The 20361-nt window shown below is 49.0% G+C and overlaps 10 protein-coding genes across 10 annotated transcripts; 6 read left to right on the top strand and 4 right to left on the bottom strand.

The window, feature by feature from the left end:
* Positions 1 to 497: 497 nt before the first annotated feature.
* Positions 498 to 2680, top strand: FTJAE_7319 (proton-dependent oligopeptide transporter POT family; the record flags this gene model as incomplete). The annotated part of the gene is made up of 7 exons (XM_037354024.1): positions 498 to 524; positions 759 to 906; positions 958 to 1138; positions 1197 to 1457; positions 1514 to 1653; positions 1700 to 1886; positions 1942 to 2680. The coding sequence occupies 7 exons, from the start codon at positions 498 to 500 to the stop codon at positions 2678 to 2680; spliced, it is 1683 nt and encodes a 560-aa protein (XP_037205621.1).
* A 341-nt stretch (positions 2681 to 3021) lies between these two features.
* Positions 3022 to 4028, top strand: FTJAE_7318 (ATP adenylyltransferase II; the record flags this gene model as incomplete). The annotated part of the gene is made up of 2 exons (XM_037354023.1): positions 3022 to 3156; positions 3225 to 4028. 2 exons carry the CDS (start codon positions 3022 to 3024, stop codon positions 4026 to 4028), a joined length of 939 nt encoding a protein of 312 aa, XP_037205620.1.
* Positions 4029 to 4545: 517 nt separating this feature from the next.
* On the top strand, positions 4546 to 5232 carry FTJAE_7317 (2 3-bisphosphoglycerate-dependent phosphoglycerate mutase; the record flags this gene model as incomplete). The annotated part of the gene is made up of 1 exon (XM_037354022.1): positions 4546 to 5232. One exon carries the CDS (start codon positions 4546 to 4548, stop codon positions 5230 to 5232), a length of 687 nt encoding a protein of 228 aa, XP_037205619.1.
* A 37-nt stretch (positions 5233 to 5269) lies between these two features.
* On the bottom strand, positions 5270 to 8400 carry FTJAE_7316 (beta-galactosidase; the record flags this gene model as incomplete). The annotated part of the gene is made up of 2 exons (XM_037354021.1): positions 5270 to 6401; positions 6452 to 8400. The coding sequence occupies 2 exons, from the start codon at positions 8398 to 8400 to the stop codon at positions 5270 to 5272; spliced, it is 3081 nt and encodes a 1026-aa protein (XP_037205618.1).
* Positions 8401 to 8962: 562 nt separating this feature from the next.
* Positions 8963 to 10669, bottom strand: FTJAE_7315 (hexose transporter; the record flags this gene model as incomplete). Its single annotated transcript, XM_037354020.1, has 3 exons — positions 8963 to 10313; positions 10394 to 10469; positions 10525 to 10669. The coding sequence occupies 3 exons, from the start codon at positions 10667 to 10669 to the stop codon at positions 8963 to 8965; spliced, it is 1572 nt and encodes a 523-aa protein (XP_037205617.1).
* Positions 10670 to 11582: 913 nt separating this feature from the next.
* FTJAE_7314 (uncharacterized protein) lies at positions 11583 to 13407 on the top strand (the record flags this gene model as incomplete). The annotated part of the gene is made up of 4 exons (XM_037354019.1): positions 11583 to 11685; positions 11735 to 11921; positions 11977 to 12126; positions 12183 to 13407. 4 exons carry the CDS (start codon positions 11583 to 11585, stop codon positions 13405 to 13407), a joined length of 1665 nt encoding a protein of 554 aa, XP_037205616.1.
* Positions 13408 to 13914: 507 nt separating this feature from the next.
* Positions 13915 to 14957, top strand: FTJAE_7313 (glucosamine-6-phosphate isomerase; the record flags this gene model as incomplete). The annotated part of the gene is made up of 3 exons (XM_037354018.1): positions 13915 to 13978; positions 14036 to 14730; positions 14781 to 14957. The coding sequence occupies 3 exons, from the start codon at positions 13915 to 13917 to the stop codon at positions 14955 to 14957; spliced, it is 936 nt and encodes a 311-aa protein (XP_037205615.1).
* A 33-nt stretch (positions 14958 to 14990) lies between these two features.
* Positions 14991 to 16827, bottom strand: FTJAE_7312 (c6 finger; the record flags this gene model as incomplete). The annotated part of the gene is made up of 4 exons (XM_037354017.1): positions 14991 to 15220; positions 15268 to 16244; positions 16301 to 16510; positions 16742 to 16827. The coding sequence occupies 4 exons, from the start codon at positions 16825 to 16827 to the stop codon at positions 14991 to 14993; spliced, it is 1503 nt and encodes a 500-aa protein (XP_037205614.1).
* A 381-nt stretch (positions 16828 to 17208) lies between these two features.
* Positions 17209 to 18887, top strand: FTJAE_7311 (glucokinase; the record flags this gene model as incomplete). Its single annotated transcript, XM_037354016.1, has 2 exons — positions 17209 to 17326; positions 17383 to 18887. The coding sequence occupies 2 exons, from the start codon at positions 17209 to 17211 to the stop codon at positions 18885 to 18887; spliced, it is 1623 nt and encodes a 540-aa protein (XP_037205613.1).
* Positions 18888 to 19102: 215 nt separating this feature from the next.
* FTJAE_7310 (uncharacterized protein) lies at positions 19103 to 19870 on the bottom strand (the record flags this gene model as incomplete). The annotated part of the gene is made up of 2 exons (XM_037354015.1): positions 19103 to 19614; positions 19711 to 19870. The coding sequence occupies 2 exons, from the start codon at positions 19868 to 19870 to the stop codon at positions 19103 to 19105; spliced, it is 672 nt and encodes a 223-aa protein (XP_037205612.1).
* Positions 19871 to 20361: the final 491 nt, after the last annotated feature.

Here is a 20361-nt window from a genome sequence, read left to right as displayed (position 1 = left end):
ATCACTGCATGAATCTTGATAGAGGCTGTTTGGGTACGATGCACGATCAAATGGCTTACGGAAGCCAATGACTACTATTGAGGCAACAAGAGAGGACGACTCTCGTAATATTTCCTTCCCAGAAGGGCAAGTAGTCGTGCTGGGGCAAAATCTGACGTGATGGCGATCAGTAGCTAGTTAGTGGATACGGTACCAACTGTCGGCGCATGAAGACCCTGGAGTAAGCGCAAAATAAGCTTGATATGGCCATAATTTACAGTACCTTTGTTTTCTTAGTGGGCTGGGGTTATTGTCCACTGCATAATTTGCTCAGTAACATTCGCATGCAGGACAAACATAAGTAGATTTCCAATCAGATCCTGGATGCGCCGCTTCACATGCAGACATAGCCCCAACGCGCATTTCCACGCAACATCTGCAGTTGGTCGGAGGTACTGACGTTCAAAAGTGCCTGTAAGACGACTACCAAATCTGTAAAGTGATCCGAACCAACCAACATGGAAAACATAACGTCTTCAAACCCAGTACGTAATATGAACAGGGCATCATAGTTGCCTTGCACCCCGCTATTTGTGCAGCAATCCTTTGTGAATACTTGTCCGTGTTTTAAGCTTAGATTGTAGTTTGCCGCAGGACCACCACCATACATCACAGCACTCTCAAGGTTCTTGAACTGGTTTACAATCGGCCTTTCTGACGGAGTGTCCATACATCCTCTGCTGATTTTCTACATTAACAGACTCACTATGGTGACTCAGCATCCTGAGCACGAAAGGCGGGACGCTACAGAAGAAGAGGCCAAAGAGCTGCGGCACGTTGTAGACTCAGTTTCAGTGGCCGTTTGGGTCGCACTCGTGGCAAATGCTACAGAGAGATTCACCTTCTATGCCGTAACAACGCCATGGCGTACGTATCACCGATGTACGCTCCCTCGTTGCTAACTCACATTGCGCGCAGAGAACTATATTCAGAATCCCGCCGATAGCGTCGCTGTTCCCGGCGCTTTGGGGCTGGGCCAGGCAACGGCTACAAACATTACCAGTGCATTCCTCTTCTTGAGCTTCCTTCTCCCGACTATTTGGGCTATCATCTCAGACACATGGCTGGGGCGTCATAAAACGCTCTGTTTGAGCTACTTGTAAGTCCAAACGCATCCTCAACGACCAAAGCCTATCGGTACTGAGAACCGGCTGCAGCTTGAACTTTTGCGGATGTTTGATCATCTTTGTTACATCCCTCCCGGCCTTTAGCCACTCCCAGATCACCAAGATGGTGGGACTGGGCTTCGCCATGATTGTCCTTGGAATCGGCACTGCTGGTGTAAAGGCAACCGCCTCTCCATTCATAGGCGACCAATACGCCGAAGCTGCTCCTCAAGTTATCACGACCAAGAAAGGGGAGCGCGTTATCGCAGACCGGGCGCTTACACTTCAGTATATCTACAATGTGTCGTACTGGTAGGAAGTTCTGCATGAAAGAGCACACACAGAATTTGCTGACACTTTTGCTGCAGGTTCACCAACATAGCAAGTTTATCCCTTGTGGCTTCTACTTATCTAGAGAAGCTAGTTGGGTTCTGGGCTGCTTATCTGCTACCTCTTTGTGCGACCTGGACACTGGTACCTTTGCTTCTCATTTTTCACAAATCGCTTGGTACGCTTTCCCCTCCCTAGCTCGTCCTGATCTCTAATAAAACAAGTCAAACAAAAGCCTCAAGCAAATATTCTTCCCCGCGCTTCCCGAGTTATCGTGTGCGCGGGAAGACACAAGTTCAACTGGGAAGCTGCTACACCAGTCTACCAGTCCGAGAATTTTGGCCGCCAAGTTGAATGGGATGACAAGTTTGTCTTTGAGATTAAGAGAGGTCTGCAGGCTTGTAAGGTGATGTGAGTTCTTCTTTCCTTGATGGACTACTTAGACCCTTATGCTGATCGACATTAGGGCCTGTTTTGTGCCATTCCATCTCTGCATGAATCAGATTACAAACAATCTTGTTTCACAAGCAGGACAGATGAGACTTGGTGGCATCCCAAACGATACTATCCAAGCTCTAAATTCTATCGCTTGCGTGCTACTGGGACCTATCATGCAGAGATTTGTTTATCCCATTGTCCGCGGTCGGGGATTCGCTTTTGGTCCCATTGCGCGTATCACATGGGCTTTCATCATGATGAGTACTGCAATGGCATATGCCGCTGGGGTTCAAAAGCTCATTTACACCAAGGGACCTTGCTACGATAAGCCCTTGCAGTGTGGAAAGTCGCCAAACGACGTGAGTGTCTGGATCCAGTCGCCCGTCTACTTTCTTCTCGGGGTCGCTGAGATTTTGGGCTTCACAACTCTCGCTGAGTACAGCTACTCTGAGGCACCGAGAAACATGCGTAGCTTGGTACAGGCAATGGCCCAGTTGAGTTCAGGCGCTGGCTCTGCGCTTGGAATGGCATTCTCACCATTGTCAAAGGATCCTCAGATTCTCTATCTGTACACAGGTTTGTCTGTGACAATGATTACCACGGCGCCAACCTTCTGGTTAATGTTTCGTGCGTATGATGATAGAGTATTTGAAGAAGCACACTCGAGCGACGATGGGAGTAACCAGGCGACAGAGCCAATGGTGTCTGGTCCATCTGATGCTGCCGAAACAGGAGAAAAGGGCGACGGTGCCAAAACATCTGCCTAAAATCTTCAACTAGTATAATTCAGAAGCACAGCACTTATTTTGATATGCATTTAATTCTCGAAACATTATGCACTCTGATTATTTCCGCGGTAGAAACACATGCTGTTGGCTGGGGAATGTAGTATGACAAGTGGCAATATTGCATAATTTATTACGTTGTATGACTGTACCATAGAGCGCTGTTGCACACCGACAATTCACGAAAGTTCCAACTGGAGCAGAGCCATAAATGTCTCGGGTGGATTATTCATTTCGTATGCATATAATCTCATGTTCCCCAGGATGCTTCGCTTGCATCTCGCACAAAAAAACGTCATCCAAACCGCCCCAGCACAGGCACCATGACATACGACCGCCCTGCACCAACCACTGATGGATCAGCTCTGCTGTCCACATTTGACGCCCTGACCAAGTCCGGGCTTGTTCTCTACGATGAAACCCAGAAGATTGTAGAGCATACAGACGGAGACCTAAAGGTTCGCTTCTTATGCTAAAGCTAATACTGAAGATAAAAGCGGCTAACATTGACACGACTGGCATCTAGTTTCATTTTGTTCTCACCAAAGCTCTTATCAAGAAGCCGACCTTATCTACACCAGAATCGTCATCTTCACCCGGGACTAGCTTATCGAAACAGCTCCTCCCTGGTAGCGACATCGATACAAATGGCTTCGAGATGGGCGGCAGTGGAAGCAGCACTCACTTCCTTGTCGCCAACAAATTTTGCTTCTCCCGACCTCACCTGATGATGCTCACTCGCGATGGGTATCGTAGACAATACGAGCCATTGAACCATAGCGACTTTGAAGCTGCGTGGGGCACTTTGGCCTCCTTGAATAATGAAACAACAGACTATGTTGTGTTCTTCAACTGCGGTAAAGATGCCGGGTGCAGCCGACTGCACAAGCATGTACAGTTGATGCCTCTTCCCGCCAGTGGATTTGCGGTCGACTTTCTGAACTCAGACAGCGCCAAAGAGCCAAACGTGCCGTTCGAATGGTTCTACCACAAATTTCAAGACAGAACCACTGCAGCTGCGAAAGGGACCGACATTTACCTCCAGCTTCTGCAGCAAGCGACGAAAGCATGGAAGGCTATCACCGGAAAGGATATACCAGATGGGCAGGCGTGCCCGCACAACGTGGCTTTCACATCTCGCTGGATAGTGGTTATGCCTCGTCGTAAAGCGGCTGTCAACAAAGAGGCCGGCGTGAATGCTGTGAGTATGTTGGGGGTAATCGCCGTCGCTACCGAGAAGGAGATTGAGAACTGGGTAAAGCTTGGTCTGACGAATTCGCTTAGAGAACTTGGAGTTCCGAAGAACTTGGGTGAAATGCAAGGAAAGTAATCGCTGTTTTCGTCTCAGACACGTGAGGCTGGAATATAAAAGACGGCTTTGAAAGTGTAGTAACTTTATTACAAGTGACAAAGGAAATTAGAAAAGTTTAATTGGCTCTAGTTACGGTTTGGGAAAGTTTATTCCAGTGCCCAACTTCAATATTAGGATAAATGCGCGGGGTTTCAATATTTGCGCGGCGAACAGTGCCAACACCGGACCCAAATATATTTCAGGTGACAGGTCTGTAAGACATCAGGGTGACCTCCCACTGGACAATTGTCCTATCACACTCATGAGACTGTGACGTAGGTTTGCTATTCGGAACTCTCGGATGTTCATCAAGGTTCTATTGAAGACCAACGTGTGTGAGGCGCGTGATGTGAGCCATCAGCTGTGGGGACTATCAACTCAAAATAACACTCTTATAAATGTCAATCCGGGCAGTAACAACCAACGGCTTTTAAGCGTCTATAAAACGGCGCTTACTTTACACTGAACTCCCAGTTGCATTAGCGCCAAAATCACAATGACTTTTAAACTGATACTTCTTCGGCATGGCCAGAGCACCTGGAATGAAAAGAACCTTTTCACAGGCTGGAAAGACGTCGGTATCACTCAAAGCGGCCGCACTGAAGCAATCCAGGCTGGAGCGCTCTTGAAGAGACACAATCACCTGCCAGACGTGTCCCATACCTCGCTACTGCGGCGTGCAATCACATCAGGCAATATCGCCCTCGATACAGCAGACCGACACTGGATCCCGGTTACGAAAAGCTGGAGACTCAACGAGCGCCACTACGGAGCATTACAAGGCCTAAATAAAAAGGCCACGGCAGAGAAATACGGTGATGAGCAGGTCAAAATATGGCGGCGCTCGTATGATATCCAGCCGCCGCCGATGTCCGACCACGCCTACCAGAAGCAGAACGAGTACACAAGCGTGCAATGCATCCAAGCACCAAGAACAGAATCATTGAAAGACGTCGTGGCACGCGTGGAACCGTATTGGAAGGAGTGCATCATTCCCGACTTGAAATCTGGCAAGACTGTACTTGTTGCGGCTCATGGTAACTCACTCCGTGCACTGGTAAAAATTATCGATGGTTTGGGGGATGATGAGGTTGTGGAGCTGGATATCCCTACAGGGACACCTATCGTTTATGAGCTCGATGACAGTCTACGGCCTGTGGTGAAGGGTGGCAAGTGGCTTTAAGAGTAATAATTGTGAACTTGTTCTTTTTTCATTCAATTTAAATACTTTCTAGAACAAATTCGTATGACTCAGGCTTAACCTTGACCAACAAATCGTCCCTCACACCAGGTCCACATGTCGCGCTACCAACACCAGCGACCCTCGGACTGAGGTTAAGAAGCGTAGCATCTTCACGCACAAGGTCGCAAGGATGCTTTGCGTCCTCGATAGTCTGATCTGACAGGCGGCTGCCAGTCCAGTTGAAGGTCGCAGCATCGACCCTAGACGCTCTGATTCCGTGACCGTCGGCATTTACAAGCCGCACCCAACGAGTATCCATTCTGTTTCCATTCCCTTGCGGGACATCATATGGAACTTCGAGGTCATCAACAGGCGAAGACCAAATTCCAACGGCTTGTGAGTGCTTCTTATCGGGATAAGACTCGCCTGGACCTCGACCGAACCACGAGGCTTGACTGAGACTCTTGGGCAATCTAAGGTTTAAGCCAACTCGAGGGACGTCGACTGGGAAGACTCCCTTAGGATTGAGGTCCAGCTTTATCGATAATGCGCCCTTGGAGGATATGTTGTAGACAGTTTGAATGTCATATCCCCAGCCCAAAACTGGTGGCGCAAAATATGTCTTGGTCTCGATCCTGACACCAGAGCCGTCTGCCCTGTTCTCAACCTTGAATGATCTCAGCTGAGAGGTCATTCGGTGGACGCCGTAGTCCTTCCATACGCTGACTGCGCTGTCTTTATCGTTGTCTGTCGGTGCGCGCCAGAAGCATGGATAAATTGCCGCACGAGTTGCCGGATCAACTTCCAGCAGATCTGATCCGTGAGACCACTTGGTGACGTATCCTCGCACGCGATCAAAATGTATCTCCCAGTCCGAGCCGGATACTTCAACCTTGGTTCGGGTTTCGACAACCTTGACACTTCCGGAAGCTGACAGACTGGCGGGGATACTGGGTTTTCTGTCGGCGGAGATCTTGTGCTGGAACCATGCTACCTCATGTGAAGCTGGTGCCCACGAGGTAGGTTCCTTGAGAGTAAAGGAGAGACTCAAGAACACTTCTTCGTCATGATCCGAGTACTTGGCCAGGTCGGCGGGGAGAGCAAGCTCAACAGTATCCCATGGTCGGACGCTTGGCACTGCGAGGGTGCCCGACTCAAGCAATGATTGTCTAATTGCCACTGATTAGCCTAATCTCACCATAGCTGCACGTTTACTTACTCGTCGCCATATGCTTTGATGGCATACTTCGCCTCTAAATGGTCAAGGCCGATAAAGTCATACTCATTTGTAATAACCACCTTGCCATCTTCGAACTTAAAGTTGATGGGCTGGAACACTCTCTTCAGCTCAATGAGGCCCGGCGTCGGTTTGTGTTCGCTATTGCAGAGACCATCCATGACAAATGTGGAGTCGTTGGGCTGGTCACCAAAGTCACCTCCATAAGCATAATAGCCATCCTTGTGCAAGAGACCATGGTTGGCCCATTCCCAGATGAAACCGCCCTGCAGGCGTTTATACTTGCGGAATGCATCTTGGTAGTCATCCAGACCGCCCGGGCCATTACCCATGGCGTGAGCGTATTCGCAAAGAATAACAGGTTTCTCCCATTGCCCATCCTTGATGCCATCGATTTCAACATGTCTCTTGAGTCGATCTTGATCGGGATACATGTACGAATACATATCAGTCTCTTGTGCTTTGATGTCGCCTTCGTAGTGAATAAGTCGGTCATCAATACTTCGTGCATACTCGATCATCGCGACGTGGTTAACACCGTAAAAGGACTCATTGCCAAGAGACCATGAGAAGATGCAAGGATGGTTCTTGTCCCTCTGCACCATCTGTACCATCCTGTCGAGGTACGACTCGCGCCATTCGGGATTATCAGAGGTGAACTGCGCTGCCTTGGGGAAGAACTCCTCCTTGCTGCCCTCATAATCCAAATATGGAGCAGGTGTGACGTGCTGCGTGACAACGTCATAGAAGCCATGACACTCAAGATCAGCCTCATCCATGACCCAGAATCCTAGCTCATCAGCCAAGTCGTACAGCCAGGGCTGGCCAGGATAATGACTTGTTCGGAGGGCATTAATGTTGTGCTGTTTCATGAGCAACAGATCTTGTTTGAGAAACTCATATGGGACTGCCCTTCCATGGATTGGATGATGGTCATGCCTGTTTGTGCCCCGAAGAAGAATGGGTGAGCCGTTGACAGTAATGAGACCGTCTTTCAGTTCGACCTTGCGGAAGCCAGCGTTCTGCGTAATCGTCTGAATTGACTCTCCTCCTTGTGCCTGGAGGGAGATCTCGAGCTGGTAGAGGTAAGGGCTCTCAGCAGTCCATTTCTTTGGGTTCGAAACAGGGATCTCGAACTTCGTCTTGTTGGCATCAACTGTCTTGCGTGTTGAGGTCACTTCGACACCAGCATCTCGAAGAATGAGCAGAATATCAACCGATGACGTTTCCAGCTTATTCAGGGTGACATCAACTTGGAGAACAGCATTTTCATAGTTCTCATCAAGGTTTGTCTTGACAAAGAAATCTTCAATCCTGTCTTGTCCAGGGAGTGCCAATAAAGTCACATCGCGGAAGATACCTGACAGCCACCACTGGTCCTGATCCTCGATATATGACGCCTCACACCATTGATAGACTCTCACTACCAATTCATTGTCACTGTCCTTCTTGGTGATGTCCGTGATGTCGAACTCGGCAGCATTGCGACTCCCTTGCGAATATCCGACAAAGGAGCCATTCAGCCAGACGTGATACGCGCTGTCAACACCATCAAAACGCAGTCTGAGCTGAGATGTGCTGTCCCATTCAGTAGGAACCTTGAAATGACGTCGATAGGTCCCCATAGGATTCTCAGTTGGTATGTAAGGAGGGTTTGACGGAAACGGAAATTGGACATTGGTGTAGTGCGGATGACCATGTCCTTGCAGTTGCCAATGGCCGGGGACATTGATCGGGGACCAAGTCTCTTCAGAGCTTCCGTCCTTTGGGGGATATTCTGAAGCTTCCAAGGGCGTTGAGGCATATTGGAAGTCCCATGTTCCATTGAGTAGGAGATGCGTAGGAGGTAACCAGTAGGCTCTGGCAGGAAGCCTATTCCTCTGTATCACCTCAAGATTCTCGTAATCTGGCTTGTCCATGGTCGAATCCATGATGGTGAATTGACCCTTAGTAAGATGAGAACCAGACCTTGGTTGTATGTGCGTAGAGAAGCAATGGAGTTGTCGGCACACTAATAAACAGAAGCCTGCTATGAAATCCAGTGATGACACTCGGTAGACTCATTGAGGGGACGATAAGATGAAAGCCCCCACTTTCGCCGAAAAAAGCCGGGGAGCCGAGCCTCTAGAACAATGACTCGGGTGAGTGCGAGAAACCCCTCATTTGTGAAGCTAGCATCAACACTACAGGTTAGGTAACCGTATGTTCACACGGTCAGCATTACGAAAGTTCAACATGGATACTTTGGGAGCAATTCATAATATCTTGGAATTGGATACCGAATATTGAATCAGCTACGTTTTGTATATAAATGCGTACATCGCTTTTCAAGAGCTTGAGTTGATTGGAAGTCTCAATGTGCTAGCTCATTACAATTCACTGACATGCCACAAGTTCTACAGTCACTCAACAAAAAGATTATTCGTTAACATCAAAGACTTGATCAATTACTATGGCCTCATATTCCTACATAAACTAATTACCCCAGTCTTCCTATATGGATCCTCGCTTCTCAGTCTCAAAAACTTGAACGGTCTTCTCCGTGTTCTTCAGAACCTCTCCGACAAGTTTGTCTCCTGCCTCGGGACCATCAAGCACCAATGCTGTCTCCTCTAGGCTCAGGCCACGGGTCTCAACAAACAAGAAGTAGACGACAACAGCCTCAACAGCCAGCCACACATCGTAAGTAATGTAGTACTTCCAGCCCGAGTTGGTGACACCAATTGGGTTGGCGTATTGGTTGAAGATCAGAGCGCAGGCCACGAACAGGTTATACAAGACAAGACCTCTGGCACGAAGGTTGAAAGGGAGTATTTCAACAACATAAGTGACCTGGAGAACACCCCAACCTGCTGTGAAGAAGACGTTGAAGAGGAAGATCATGGCGAGAACACCCTTGGCGATGCCACTTGGACCTCCAGTTCCATCATCATTGAGGTCAGTTGACATCTCGTAGGTCGCCTCGAGAGCGGTCCAGACAACGTAAGTTGCCAGGGAACCAAGAGTCGAGAAAAGGAACAGGGCGCGACGAGGAATGCGGTTGACAAGGAGAGAGAACACAACACCCCAGAACAATCCCCAGACGGTCAGTAGCGCATTGATGAGTGTCTGTGTCTCCTGAGATCGGTAGCCGATCGAGTTGAGAATCAAAGTCAAGTAGTAGCTGATGAGGCCATTGCCACTCCACTGACTGAAGAAGCCGACTGCGAGAATGATGAAGAAACGATGGCGATTACCCTTGGTCTTGAAGAAAGAGAGGTAGCTGGTAGAGCTCATAGCATCATTCTCCAAGCGAATGGCAGTCCGGATCTCCTCCATCTCAACAGCCACAGCGGGATTGCTGCTGTCTCCGTTGGCGTGATACTTGATAAGAAGCTTCTCGGCCTCAGGCTCACGCTCCTGAGCGACCAGCCATCGAGGAGACTCGTCGATGAGGAAGCAGAGACCAAGCTGAAGAAAACTAGACAGAGCTTGAAGAATGGAAGGAATGCGCCAAGCCCAGTCGCTGTTGATTCTGAACGTGCCATAAGTGATCCAAGCGGCAGAGAGAGCACCAAGACCCCAAAGAGTGTTGTAGATAGAAACCATGGGCGCTCGCTGAGTAGGATACGCCAACTCCATGATCAGAACAGGCGCAGCTGTGATGTTCAGAGCCAAGCCGAAACCGAGAATACCTCGAGCAGCAATGAACATGCCTGTATTCTGGGCTCCACCTTGGAGACCAACACCGAGAAGCATGATAGTGGCTCCAACAACAAGGCCAGGGCGACGACCATATTTGTCACAGAACCAGGCACAAAATGGCAAAGCTGCGAGTTGACCAATGTTCTGAATTGCGTTCAAGCTGAAGTGGGTCATGTCAGTTATGGAGCCAAGAGACTTGAGGAGGTGCCAAGTTTTAAGCCTCAAACGGTCAAGACTTACATGGCGAGTTTGTTGGCATCAGGGTTGTTGAAGGATGCTTTCCACGTATCCAGGCTCTGCAGGCCATTCATCATACCTGACAAAGTGGTAAGTAATATGATCTGACACCAGCCAATTGATTGAGCACTTACTTCCATCATAGCCAGTGGCATAACTGGAGATGAGCGAAAGACAGAGAATCGCATTGAGTTTGAGGATGCCCTTGTTGGTCAGCCAGCCAAACCAGCCAGCGGCCAGCTGGTCATCGAGGGCAAGAGAAGCCTGTGCTTGAACCATTGTTGATGTTTTGATGGGACGAAGGTTTAGCTGCAGACTCGCAAACGAAGGAGAGGGGAGGCAAGGTAGCATTATCTACCATCTGCGTATCTCTTGTGGGCCGGTGTTCCCCGCGACGTTGTCTATTATCGGACCCCCCCATGGGGGCGAGCTAGACTAGCTTAGCCCCCAGAGTGCACGCGACCACGATAGACAAGGATGGAAGTGATTAGCACCGGAGAGTCCACCGAACTTTGCCGGGGCCAATGTCGAGGTGCGTTTTCTAGCTTGCGAGCGTTAGTCTTATCGTCTGATCAGGGTCCAACCATGTAGTCGGAGCCGAAATTCCACGCGAAAATAAGTCGCTCGTTTAGGGAACGAAGTTAGAGTTTGGACTTTGCATGTTCAAGTAATTGGATCCGAGTCCTTACAGTAGACAGACCTTATTCATAGAGAAGCCGACATAGACATGCACTGCCCGCTACAACAGTGCAAAAGAAGCATTTCCCCAAGAAACAACGTACACTGAAAGAAAACTAAACGGAACAATTGCGCACCAATTCCGTGTTTATCCATTCAGAGACGAAAATTGAACCTGCATGAACTTTTGCAGCCCCAGCTTTCAATGGGGGCCGCTATCAACTGTGGAGTGACCGTTCATCAGCTGTTTCCTAGCCTGATTAATGTCAGTCTAGACAACGAAAGGGGCAAGGTCAGAATGCGGAGAAGTTCCCAAGAGGGGTCAAAACCGCCGGTGTCATTCGCCGGTTTTGCCCATCCCCATTCCCAAGGGTCTGGGACACGGATCTGGGGAAAAAAAGACGCTGTTGATCCGGAGTCTTGTTAAGAGGGGCTGATTGTCCACTCAATTTCTTTTCGCCACAGGTTCTGTTGATTGTTTCTGCCGTATCAATTCACCGTTGAGATATTCAATATGGGTCTTCTTTCACTCGCCACTACTTTCTTGGCCTTTGGGTCTGCTGCGTCTGCGGCGAGTCTGGCTAAGCGTAACAGCAATAGCCAGAAGCTCACACCAGGTTTGTTTCAAGGTTCTATTATTGAAACTTGTGTTGACAAAGTCTACAGCTGCGCAGAGCCTGTTCGATTACTCCATGTCAGTATCGGACTCGCGATATGACTCAAGTTACGGTTATGTCTGGTACCAGGACAATGGCCAATGGTCCGTCCGCTTTACTGCCTGGCACATTCCAGGCCTGCTGCATCGCGCTCAGGGTGATGATGTAAAGACTGCTGTTAAGGCCATTGAAAATGTGTAAGTCAGATTCTCATCAACCCCATCAAGATGAATTGACTGACGTTGTTACCAGCTTGTCAAACCAGCTGAACAGCAACTTCACCTCAGCTTGGTACGGTACTTTCAAGCTCTCGCCAGATGAGCCTGATCCTACCCCTAATGGACCTCTGTATCCTCCCAGTATCTATGGCACCTATGATCCCAACTGGAGAGAATTCGTCGGGTAAGTCACAGCAATTCCTCATCATCGATGAATTTCAGATGCTAACCTTTTTCCAGTACCCAACTTATCCAAGTTGTCGAGGAATTCGGCCATCTTCTACCAGCCGGTCTTGAATCTCGCATCGAAGATGCTCTTGAGGCTGCTGCAATCGGAGGAATGCGTCGCAATGGATCTTTCCCCTTGGACGACAACCTGATTCTTGGCTACTCCAACCCAGCCATCATGCGAGCTCTCACCACTGGCTGGGTCGGAAAACGCAAGAACAACAAAGTCCTCATCAACTTTGCCAAAGAGCAGGGCAATGATCTCCTCAAGCTTTTCAAGCGTTGCCAGAATTCCCTCTCTGAGTACAATGCTCCCAACTACTACGGCATTGACATCTGGGCTCTTGCGGCCAACATTGCTTATGGACCCAAGGATGCTCCCATGACCAAGAACTCAGTCTTTATCTTGCAAGAGTTGTGGAAGGACATTGCTGCTCACTACAACCCTTATCTCGGCAACATGGTTGGACCTTACGATCGTGCCTACAGTCGCGATGCCACCACTCACTCTCAGATTCTTTCCATGATTCTCTGGGGTGTTTACGGACGCGGTGTCGGCGGCCAGCCCCCTCTCGGCGAAGGCGATCTCCTCTATGATATTGCCCAAGGTGCTGCCCTTGCTCTGGTCATGGATGTCATCGCGCCCACAATCTCCAAGGACGCTCAGGCCATCATCAAGTCCAAGGGCAAGTGGAAGGGCACACGGTTCATCAAGAAGACCATCTACGAGGAGCTTGACTCCAACAACGCCCGCCACGTCACCTCTTGGCTCAGTGCTGAGCTCATGATTGGCGGCCAGACCGTCAACGAGACCAAGAACAGAGGCAACCAGTATGTCCCAGCTATCGTGCAGTGGGCCTCTGACCCTTCGCACAAGCCTTACCCGTACATGGGCTTCTTCTCGCTGTACCCCAGCGCTTCAACCTTGAATGCAAAGGCCGAAGCAAACAAATTGACTGTGTCTTATCCCAACACTACCCAGGACGGAGCCAACATCTTCACTTTTGCTCTGACTGGTATTCCTCCTTCTTGGACTCTCGGTGGTAAGAACGTTGTCAAGGGTCTTGAGAAGCTGCCATGCCTTGATGTGAACGTCACTGCACCAGGATTGGTAAAGCAGGATGTCGTTTATGGAGCTACACTTAGGGATCACTGGATTTACAACATCTCGTACGCGGTGCCGGAGGGATTCAAGGGTACTCCTAGCGTCACTTTGGACATGACTTATACTTGCTAGAGTGACAAGGGGCGGGATGTAACACTGAGTAATGGGGTCAATATGTTTCTGTCAGATAATTAGTCGTGTAACATAGCACGTGTCAATAAAGAGGAGTTCGAAAATTTAGAGTTCATCTGGTTCGGTTCTCGACTCATGTTCCAAGGGAGGTTCTTTTTGTGGCGTTTGGTAGTTGGCCGCATTTTTATCATTTGCCGATAAGAAGCTAACTTGAAGTTGTTAGTGTCCCGTTCCCAAGGGAACGGACCCGCAGGATGGCCGTAGTATCCCGGTTCAGTAACTACCGTGAAACTCTGTTTAGCCTGGTTGACGCACCGGCAAAGTTCGGGCATCTCCCTTGCTTCCATGATAGCCCAATGATACAATAGATAGTTTGGCACGTTGATAGAGGAAGATTGTATAAGATATAGTTACCAGTTAACGAGATATCGTTTCTAGACTTTGTGCAAGTTGACATTATCCCTCGAATACTATTGTTCAAATACCTGTCCACATTTCCAAGCCAAGATGCGTCTCGTAATCCGCGAAGGCCCCCAAGAGGCATCTCAATACATCTCTGACTACATCATCAGTAAGCCTTGCCTGCTTACATATGGCCACGAGCTAGTGCTGATACTGTAATTCTCAGATCGTATTCGTGCTTTTAATCCTACATCCGAAAAGCCATTCGTCCTCGGCCTACCGACCGGAAGCAGCCCTCTCCATATATACAATGACTTGATCAAAGCGTACAAAGCTTCAAAGATATCCTTCCAACATGTCGTAACATTTAATATGGACGAATACGTCGGTCTACCCCGCGAACATCCCGAGTCATACTACTCTTTCATGCACCACAATCTCTTCAAACACATCGACATCCAACCAGAGAATATTCACCTGCTCAATGGGAATGCCCCCGACCTCTTCGCCGAGTGCTTGGCTTATGAGGATAAGATCAAGTCATTCGGTGGCATCGAGCTCTTCCTTGGAGGTATAGGAACAGACGGTCATATTGCTTTCAACGAACCAGGTTCCAGTCTTGTCAGCCGAACTCGAATCAAGTCTCTGGCATATGAGACCCGGATTGCAAATGCGAGGTTCTTTGACAATGATATCGAGGCTGTTCCTGACATGGCCTTGACTGTTGGAGTGCAGACTGTCATGGATGCACGAGAAGTCGTCATCATTGCCACGGGTGCATCGAAAGCCATTGCTATTCAGCAAGCAGTTGAGGGTGGAGTCAGCCATCTCTGCACACTCTCATGTCTTCAATTACATCCTAAGAGCATGGTAGTGGTGGATAGAGATGCTACCCTCGAGTTGAAGGTGAAGACAGTGAACGTAAGTACACCACCTAATCTGTCTCTACACATCAAGACTAACGACTACAGTATTTTTACGGCGTTGAGAAGACTATCAGACAGAGGGAGGTCTCGGGTCACCTTCCTCCATCACCCACGTTAACAGCTGATGGGGACGAAGACGGTGACCTGAGGCCTGACAACATGGCATCACGCATAGCTCCCACGATGAGAGTTCGGTCTGTGACGTTCCCAATTGGAATGTGAGGACAGGTTTTCTAGATAGATCGGTAGTTTTATTTATCCAGGAAATTGTATCTGCTGCAAATTTACTTGATCGAATAATTGCCAAGAGTAATCAAACGTGGGGTCCATAACTGTAGGATGTCCTGGTTGCACATATGTGAAGTCCGGCGTGCTGATATCTTGGAGGCTGTCCTCTAGTCGTGCGATAAGCTTGTCGCAAAGACTAGGCTTGGGTTCGTTCTTTTGTTTTAGAATGTCAAGGTGCAACCTGATATTTCTCATGTCTAGAAAGCTGTTAGCGCTTGACTCGGATACGTACGCTAATACTTACCATCTATCTCTCCCACTCCCCCTTGCAATCCTTGCAGAACGATCAAGGCCGCCCATGTAATCATGATCAAGTCCCAGTTCGCCCAGATGGAATCATCATGCTGGTGAAGCTTTAGTGTCGCTCTCGCTGAGAGGAGCAGCTCCTCCTGCTCATTTGACGTTATGCTGTGTGCCCAAAGATTGCCACTTCGCGCAGGATGGTAGATCGATAACACAAGTAGTCGATGGAGGACATACTGACGGAGAACCAACTTGCTGCTTTGGTCATCAGGTTCTGTCATCTTCCCCTTGAACTCCTGCAGCCAGTCATCGAGTTGCTTTGCCCAATCCTTGATAAGGATCCCATCGATTGCAGTAAAACTTGTAGCTGAACCATGGTAGCTCAGACTGGACTCCTGAAAGCAGGACCAGATAGTTGGTAATCTTCGCCCAGTAAAGTGGCTTAGCCCCGTATGCATCATCCTGGAAAGCTTGTATAACTGGTCGAGGGGTGACATGCGTAGGATTGGCAGTGGTGCTTCAATGGGGATCACTGGGCACGACAGATATATTGATGAGTGCTCCAAGTCAACGATTTGAATGCCGCTGAATAGCTTCCGCCACTCTCTTGACGTGTCGTCAACATGAGCAGGGCAATAGTCAAGCATCAGTCGGTAGCCAATGGCAATCCAGTTACCAGTTTCCTTTATGTTGCCCTCTGTCAGCAACCCAGCAAGGACTATACCAAGGACAGTCTGGAAAGCCCACTCCTCTTGGTAGACAGTCGACTCTCGAGGCGTCCCGATTTCACTGCTAGGGATGCTCAGTTGAGCGATGGCGTTGCATAAGACAGTGAAGAATTGGGGAGCGATTTCTAACACGTCTGGTGGCCCTCGACTGCTTGAACAATAGAGAATGGATGCAAGTAGGATTGGTTGAGGTGTTGAAAATGTTTGCTTGTCGGGCATGAAGTGTAGCCCTGGCATCCTGTCATGAAAGCTAGAACAAGTACATGTTACTAATGGCGTTTTACAATGCAAGGAGAGGAAACGTACGAGGACCAGAGCGACTCAATAGTATCACGTTGCCAAATCGATGATGGCACGCCCGGGGAACATCTCTGCAGGAGTACGATCGCATTCCAGAGTGGTCCATCAGGTGTTGGCTCTGGTGACTGCTCTGACACCCCAGAGAACATACCTACAGCACCAAAATCCATTTCACTATCGGCTACAATGGACAGTCTCTCCTCGACAACCTTTAACCTAGATAAAACGTTGTTCTTGAAATCTAGATCCAGAGTCCCTGATAGCGAGGGCAACTGAGCTGCATTCGCTCTAGGGACAAACACACAAGGGAGTCCTGCTCGGCGACATCGACGGCATGCTTCGCTGCTACCCTGGAGGACGCATTTCATCTTCTGCTTCCGGCAATTGACTTGGCAGCTTAATCAGCATTCAATGTCTTGGGTCATAGGTCCAGAGACAGGGGGTTACCCACTGCAAGCCTTGCGGGCCTTGAGTGCTGAAGCCTCATCTGGGGCGTCGCGGTCCAGAGGACGGGAATCTTCGCCGAATGTCATGGTCGAGTGTCAGAGTGGCCTGGCCGTAGGTGGATGTCTGCTCTGCTGTGCTCAGTGGATGTGCATATGCAGAGTGGATGAAGCAAGAAATGTGCGGGGAGCCAGAGAACGGCGAAGTGACCGATATTTCCCAGGTGTCTTATCAGACTAGTCATCCCCGGTCTAGTACAGATGTGGCTACTTGATCCGGCGTTGACCGCCTCCGGGCCGGGCTTTGCCGTTGAGCAAGCCGACGAGATTGCACCATTCCTGGTCAATGCGGATTGAGCTGACTGCGGAATTATTAACAGTTTTGGTATTAGTCTTTGGCCTTGCCTCTACAATGCGTACCGTACTCACAGTTTCCATCTTCACGTATTATTTTGCCTGTCTTGCTTTGCCATGTTGGAGGATGGCTTAGGGGACAGCCAGCAGGCGACTGTTCAATCGGTTGCGCAAGAGTTTGAGGTTGGGAGCGAGAAAATACAGGAGATAACGAATTACTTTGTCAAGCAGATAAGTATGTGTTGTTTGTGTGTTGCTATCTCGAGTGTATCTACTGACTCAACCTATCAGAACATGGTTTGAAATACAAGCATGCTTATCAGATACCATCTTTCGTCACTCATATCCCAAGTGGCCGAGAGAAGGGCCTATTTCTTGCAGTTGATCTTGGCGGTACAAACTGTCGCGTGTGTGCCGTGACGCTTCATGGCGACTCGACGTTCGATGTGTTTCAGACGAAGCACTTCGTCCCGCATGATATTCGAGTACGCTCAAGTCACAAACCTCTATTTCATTTCATCGCCCTGAAAATCCAAGACCTTCTTCGCGAGCACACTAGTGAGAGAAGTAGTGAGAGTTCCGATGTTTCCTTCAACCTTGGCTTCACATTCAGCTTCACTTGCGAACAGACCTCTATCTCTAGCGGTACTCTCGTACACTGGGACAAGGGATGGGATATCCCAAGCACTCTGGGTCAAGACCCTTGCGCATTACTACAGGAAGCGATTGACGAGATCTCGTTACCAGTGCGAGTTTGCGTTCTGGCCAACGATGCAGTTGGAACGCTGCTTACGAGAGCATATACCTCGAAAACGAAGAACTCTACCTTGGCATCTATCATACTCGGGACCGGCACAAACGCTGCGTATATTGAGCGCGTGTCCAATATCCAGAGACTGGATACAACGGCCGATCGAGCGCAACACTCCAATAGTGACGGAATCATGGTGATCAATACAGAATGGGGATCATGGGACGATGGGCTAAAGGTTCTTCCTCAAACACGGTTCGACAAACTCGTCGATGAGTCGTCTTCAGATCCTGGATGCGGCCTTCTTGAGAAGATGGTCTCCGGCATGTATCTCGGAGAGCTACTGCGCTTGTCGCTATTGTACCTGATGCGCAATGATGCATTAGACATGTCATTTCCTGATGGAAGCCCTGTATACCTGCATATGGGCATTGAAAGTGCATTCTTGTCCAAGATAGCAGATTCAACACTAGAGAATTCGCCGTCCGCTTTATCCTACGTCACCGACACGCTGGCAGCAACGGGTGTGACATCGAAGGACTTGCAGACTATCCAGACGCTGGCTACTGTTATCGTGAAGCGATCTGCTCGATTGGTGGGTGCTGGTCTTGCCGCGATTCTCATACAATCCGGCCGGCTTGATACTCCAGGCACGTCTCAGAAAACGGGCCTGGGAGCTCATACACATCAAATACACGAGGTATCGACATCAAAACAGACCGGCAGCCGGCGGAACACCTTCACACGATTCATACGACGCATTTTTGGCTGCATAAGCCCAGAGGAGACTTTGTCGACATCGACAGACGAGTCGTCATACGACTCCAAGGACACGCTTGAGTCTTCAGAACTGGCAGATGAGGTGATCGATATTGCAGTCGATGGCTCACTATTCGAGTTCCATACTGCTTTCGAGAGCTTTATGCGTACTGCTCTGCGTGACGTTGAAGCGGTTGGGAAGACGAATGAAGCGAGGATAAAAATAGAGCTTACAAGAGATGGTTCGGGGACCGGTGCGGCACTCATAGCTGCAGCTGCAGCGTAGCAAATGCATATTGATATAGAAAGTTAAATAGATCTTGACAACGGAAGTTTATCGCATTGGTTCTTCTAATAATTAAAATCCTTCAGCATGCTTATTCTCTTCCTCAGATAAAACCTGTCTCCGCACAGGGTTCTTGTCGTTTCCGGAACCCAACAGGGTCACATGTATACATGTCGCCCATGAACCAACTCAGCGGCACGACGACCACAGCAACTCTACTTCGAAGGCTTTAGAACAAAGTTGTCAAGCTTGAGTGTCAACTTCCCATCTCCCTTGCCCGTCTCTTGACCCGGTACAATCCAATTGATGACCAAGGTACATTTGCCAACATTAATGTTATACGGCAGCTTCATCGACAGGTTAACCCACTGATTTGTCTTGTGCGTTGCTCGCTGCACAGGGTATCCAAGTGAGCTGTTGAAAGAGTTGGGTCCAAAGGCGAGTGTTCCAACTTGGCCCTGGCCCCTAGGGTCGTAGACCCAGATAGTCATTCCAGGCTGGCGGGGGTCCAGGCCTTGAGCTGCACCCTTGGGGAGGTACATGGACCATGAAAGATCGTACTTTCCAAACTTGCAGTTGGTGAAGTTCTGTTCAAGTCTGCTGAAGCCGTAGTCGTTCTGTGTTGTGGCGATACCAGAGATCTGGAGAGCCTGGTCGCTCTTGTAGCCAGACGTCACGATCTTCTGGCTAGTAAGCTTCGGGTAGTAAGGAGCATAGACCCATGGTTCTGACGCATGTTAGTGGATTGTCAATGATGAAGAGAATTTATGAGCTAGTAATGGAACAGGGTTTAGAGAATATGTTGGCTGTTGATCGGACTTACTAATGGATTTTGACTCAAAGCCGGCGTTTTTAAGCATGTTTGAGGGATTGGTGCATGCTCGCTTATCGAGAGATGAAAAGATGGAGCTCAAGACCCCTGAGGGCGCAGCAAGAGCTGAGGCAACAAAGGCCAAAGAGTAGAAAACCTGTATTTTGACCATCGTGACAAATCGAGAAATGAGATTTCGGGGTCTGTTTCATCACAATCTCCAAATAGGAACAACATTTTGGCAGACCACACCGTCTTTATAAGGATTGTCACTGGGCATTGTTGTTAATCTCGGCGACGCATGTGAGCTCATGTTTTTCTCGTGGCTTTGGTCTGGATCTGTTTGGGAGTTGATCGAGACCTCCAGGGCGTTCAGCTAATCTAGATAGTGACATGTAGCTACACGAGCTATTGACTGCTAGCTTGGCTTGCATGCCAGTTCAGGAACTTCAGCTTTCCACCTGCTCGGTACCATTTTGTGCTAGTTGACGTTAATTGCAGAAGAAGTTAGCTTGTCCCGAAATGATGATTTTATTGGTGGGTCTGTGATCCGCTTCGGATAAGGAAAATCATGCTACGATAAACATCTTCAAGCTAGTGCGGGCTATAGATTCCCCGACTCCGCTTCCTTTCAGCCCCAGGCAAAGATGTTTCTTACCTGCA

The sequence above is a fragment of the Fusarium tjaetaba genome (genome assembly GCF_013396195.1).
Source record: "Fusarium tjaetaba strain NRRL 66243 chromosome Unknown NRRL66243_c0000146, whole genome shotgun sequence".
NCBI lineage: Eukaryota > Fungi > Ascomycota > Sordariomycetes > Hypocreales > Nectriaceae > Fusarium > Fusarium tjaetaba.
The sequence above is the reverse complement of the archived record's forward strand: the minus strand, read 5'-3'. Positions and strand labels throughout refer to the sequence as shown.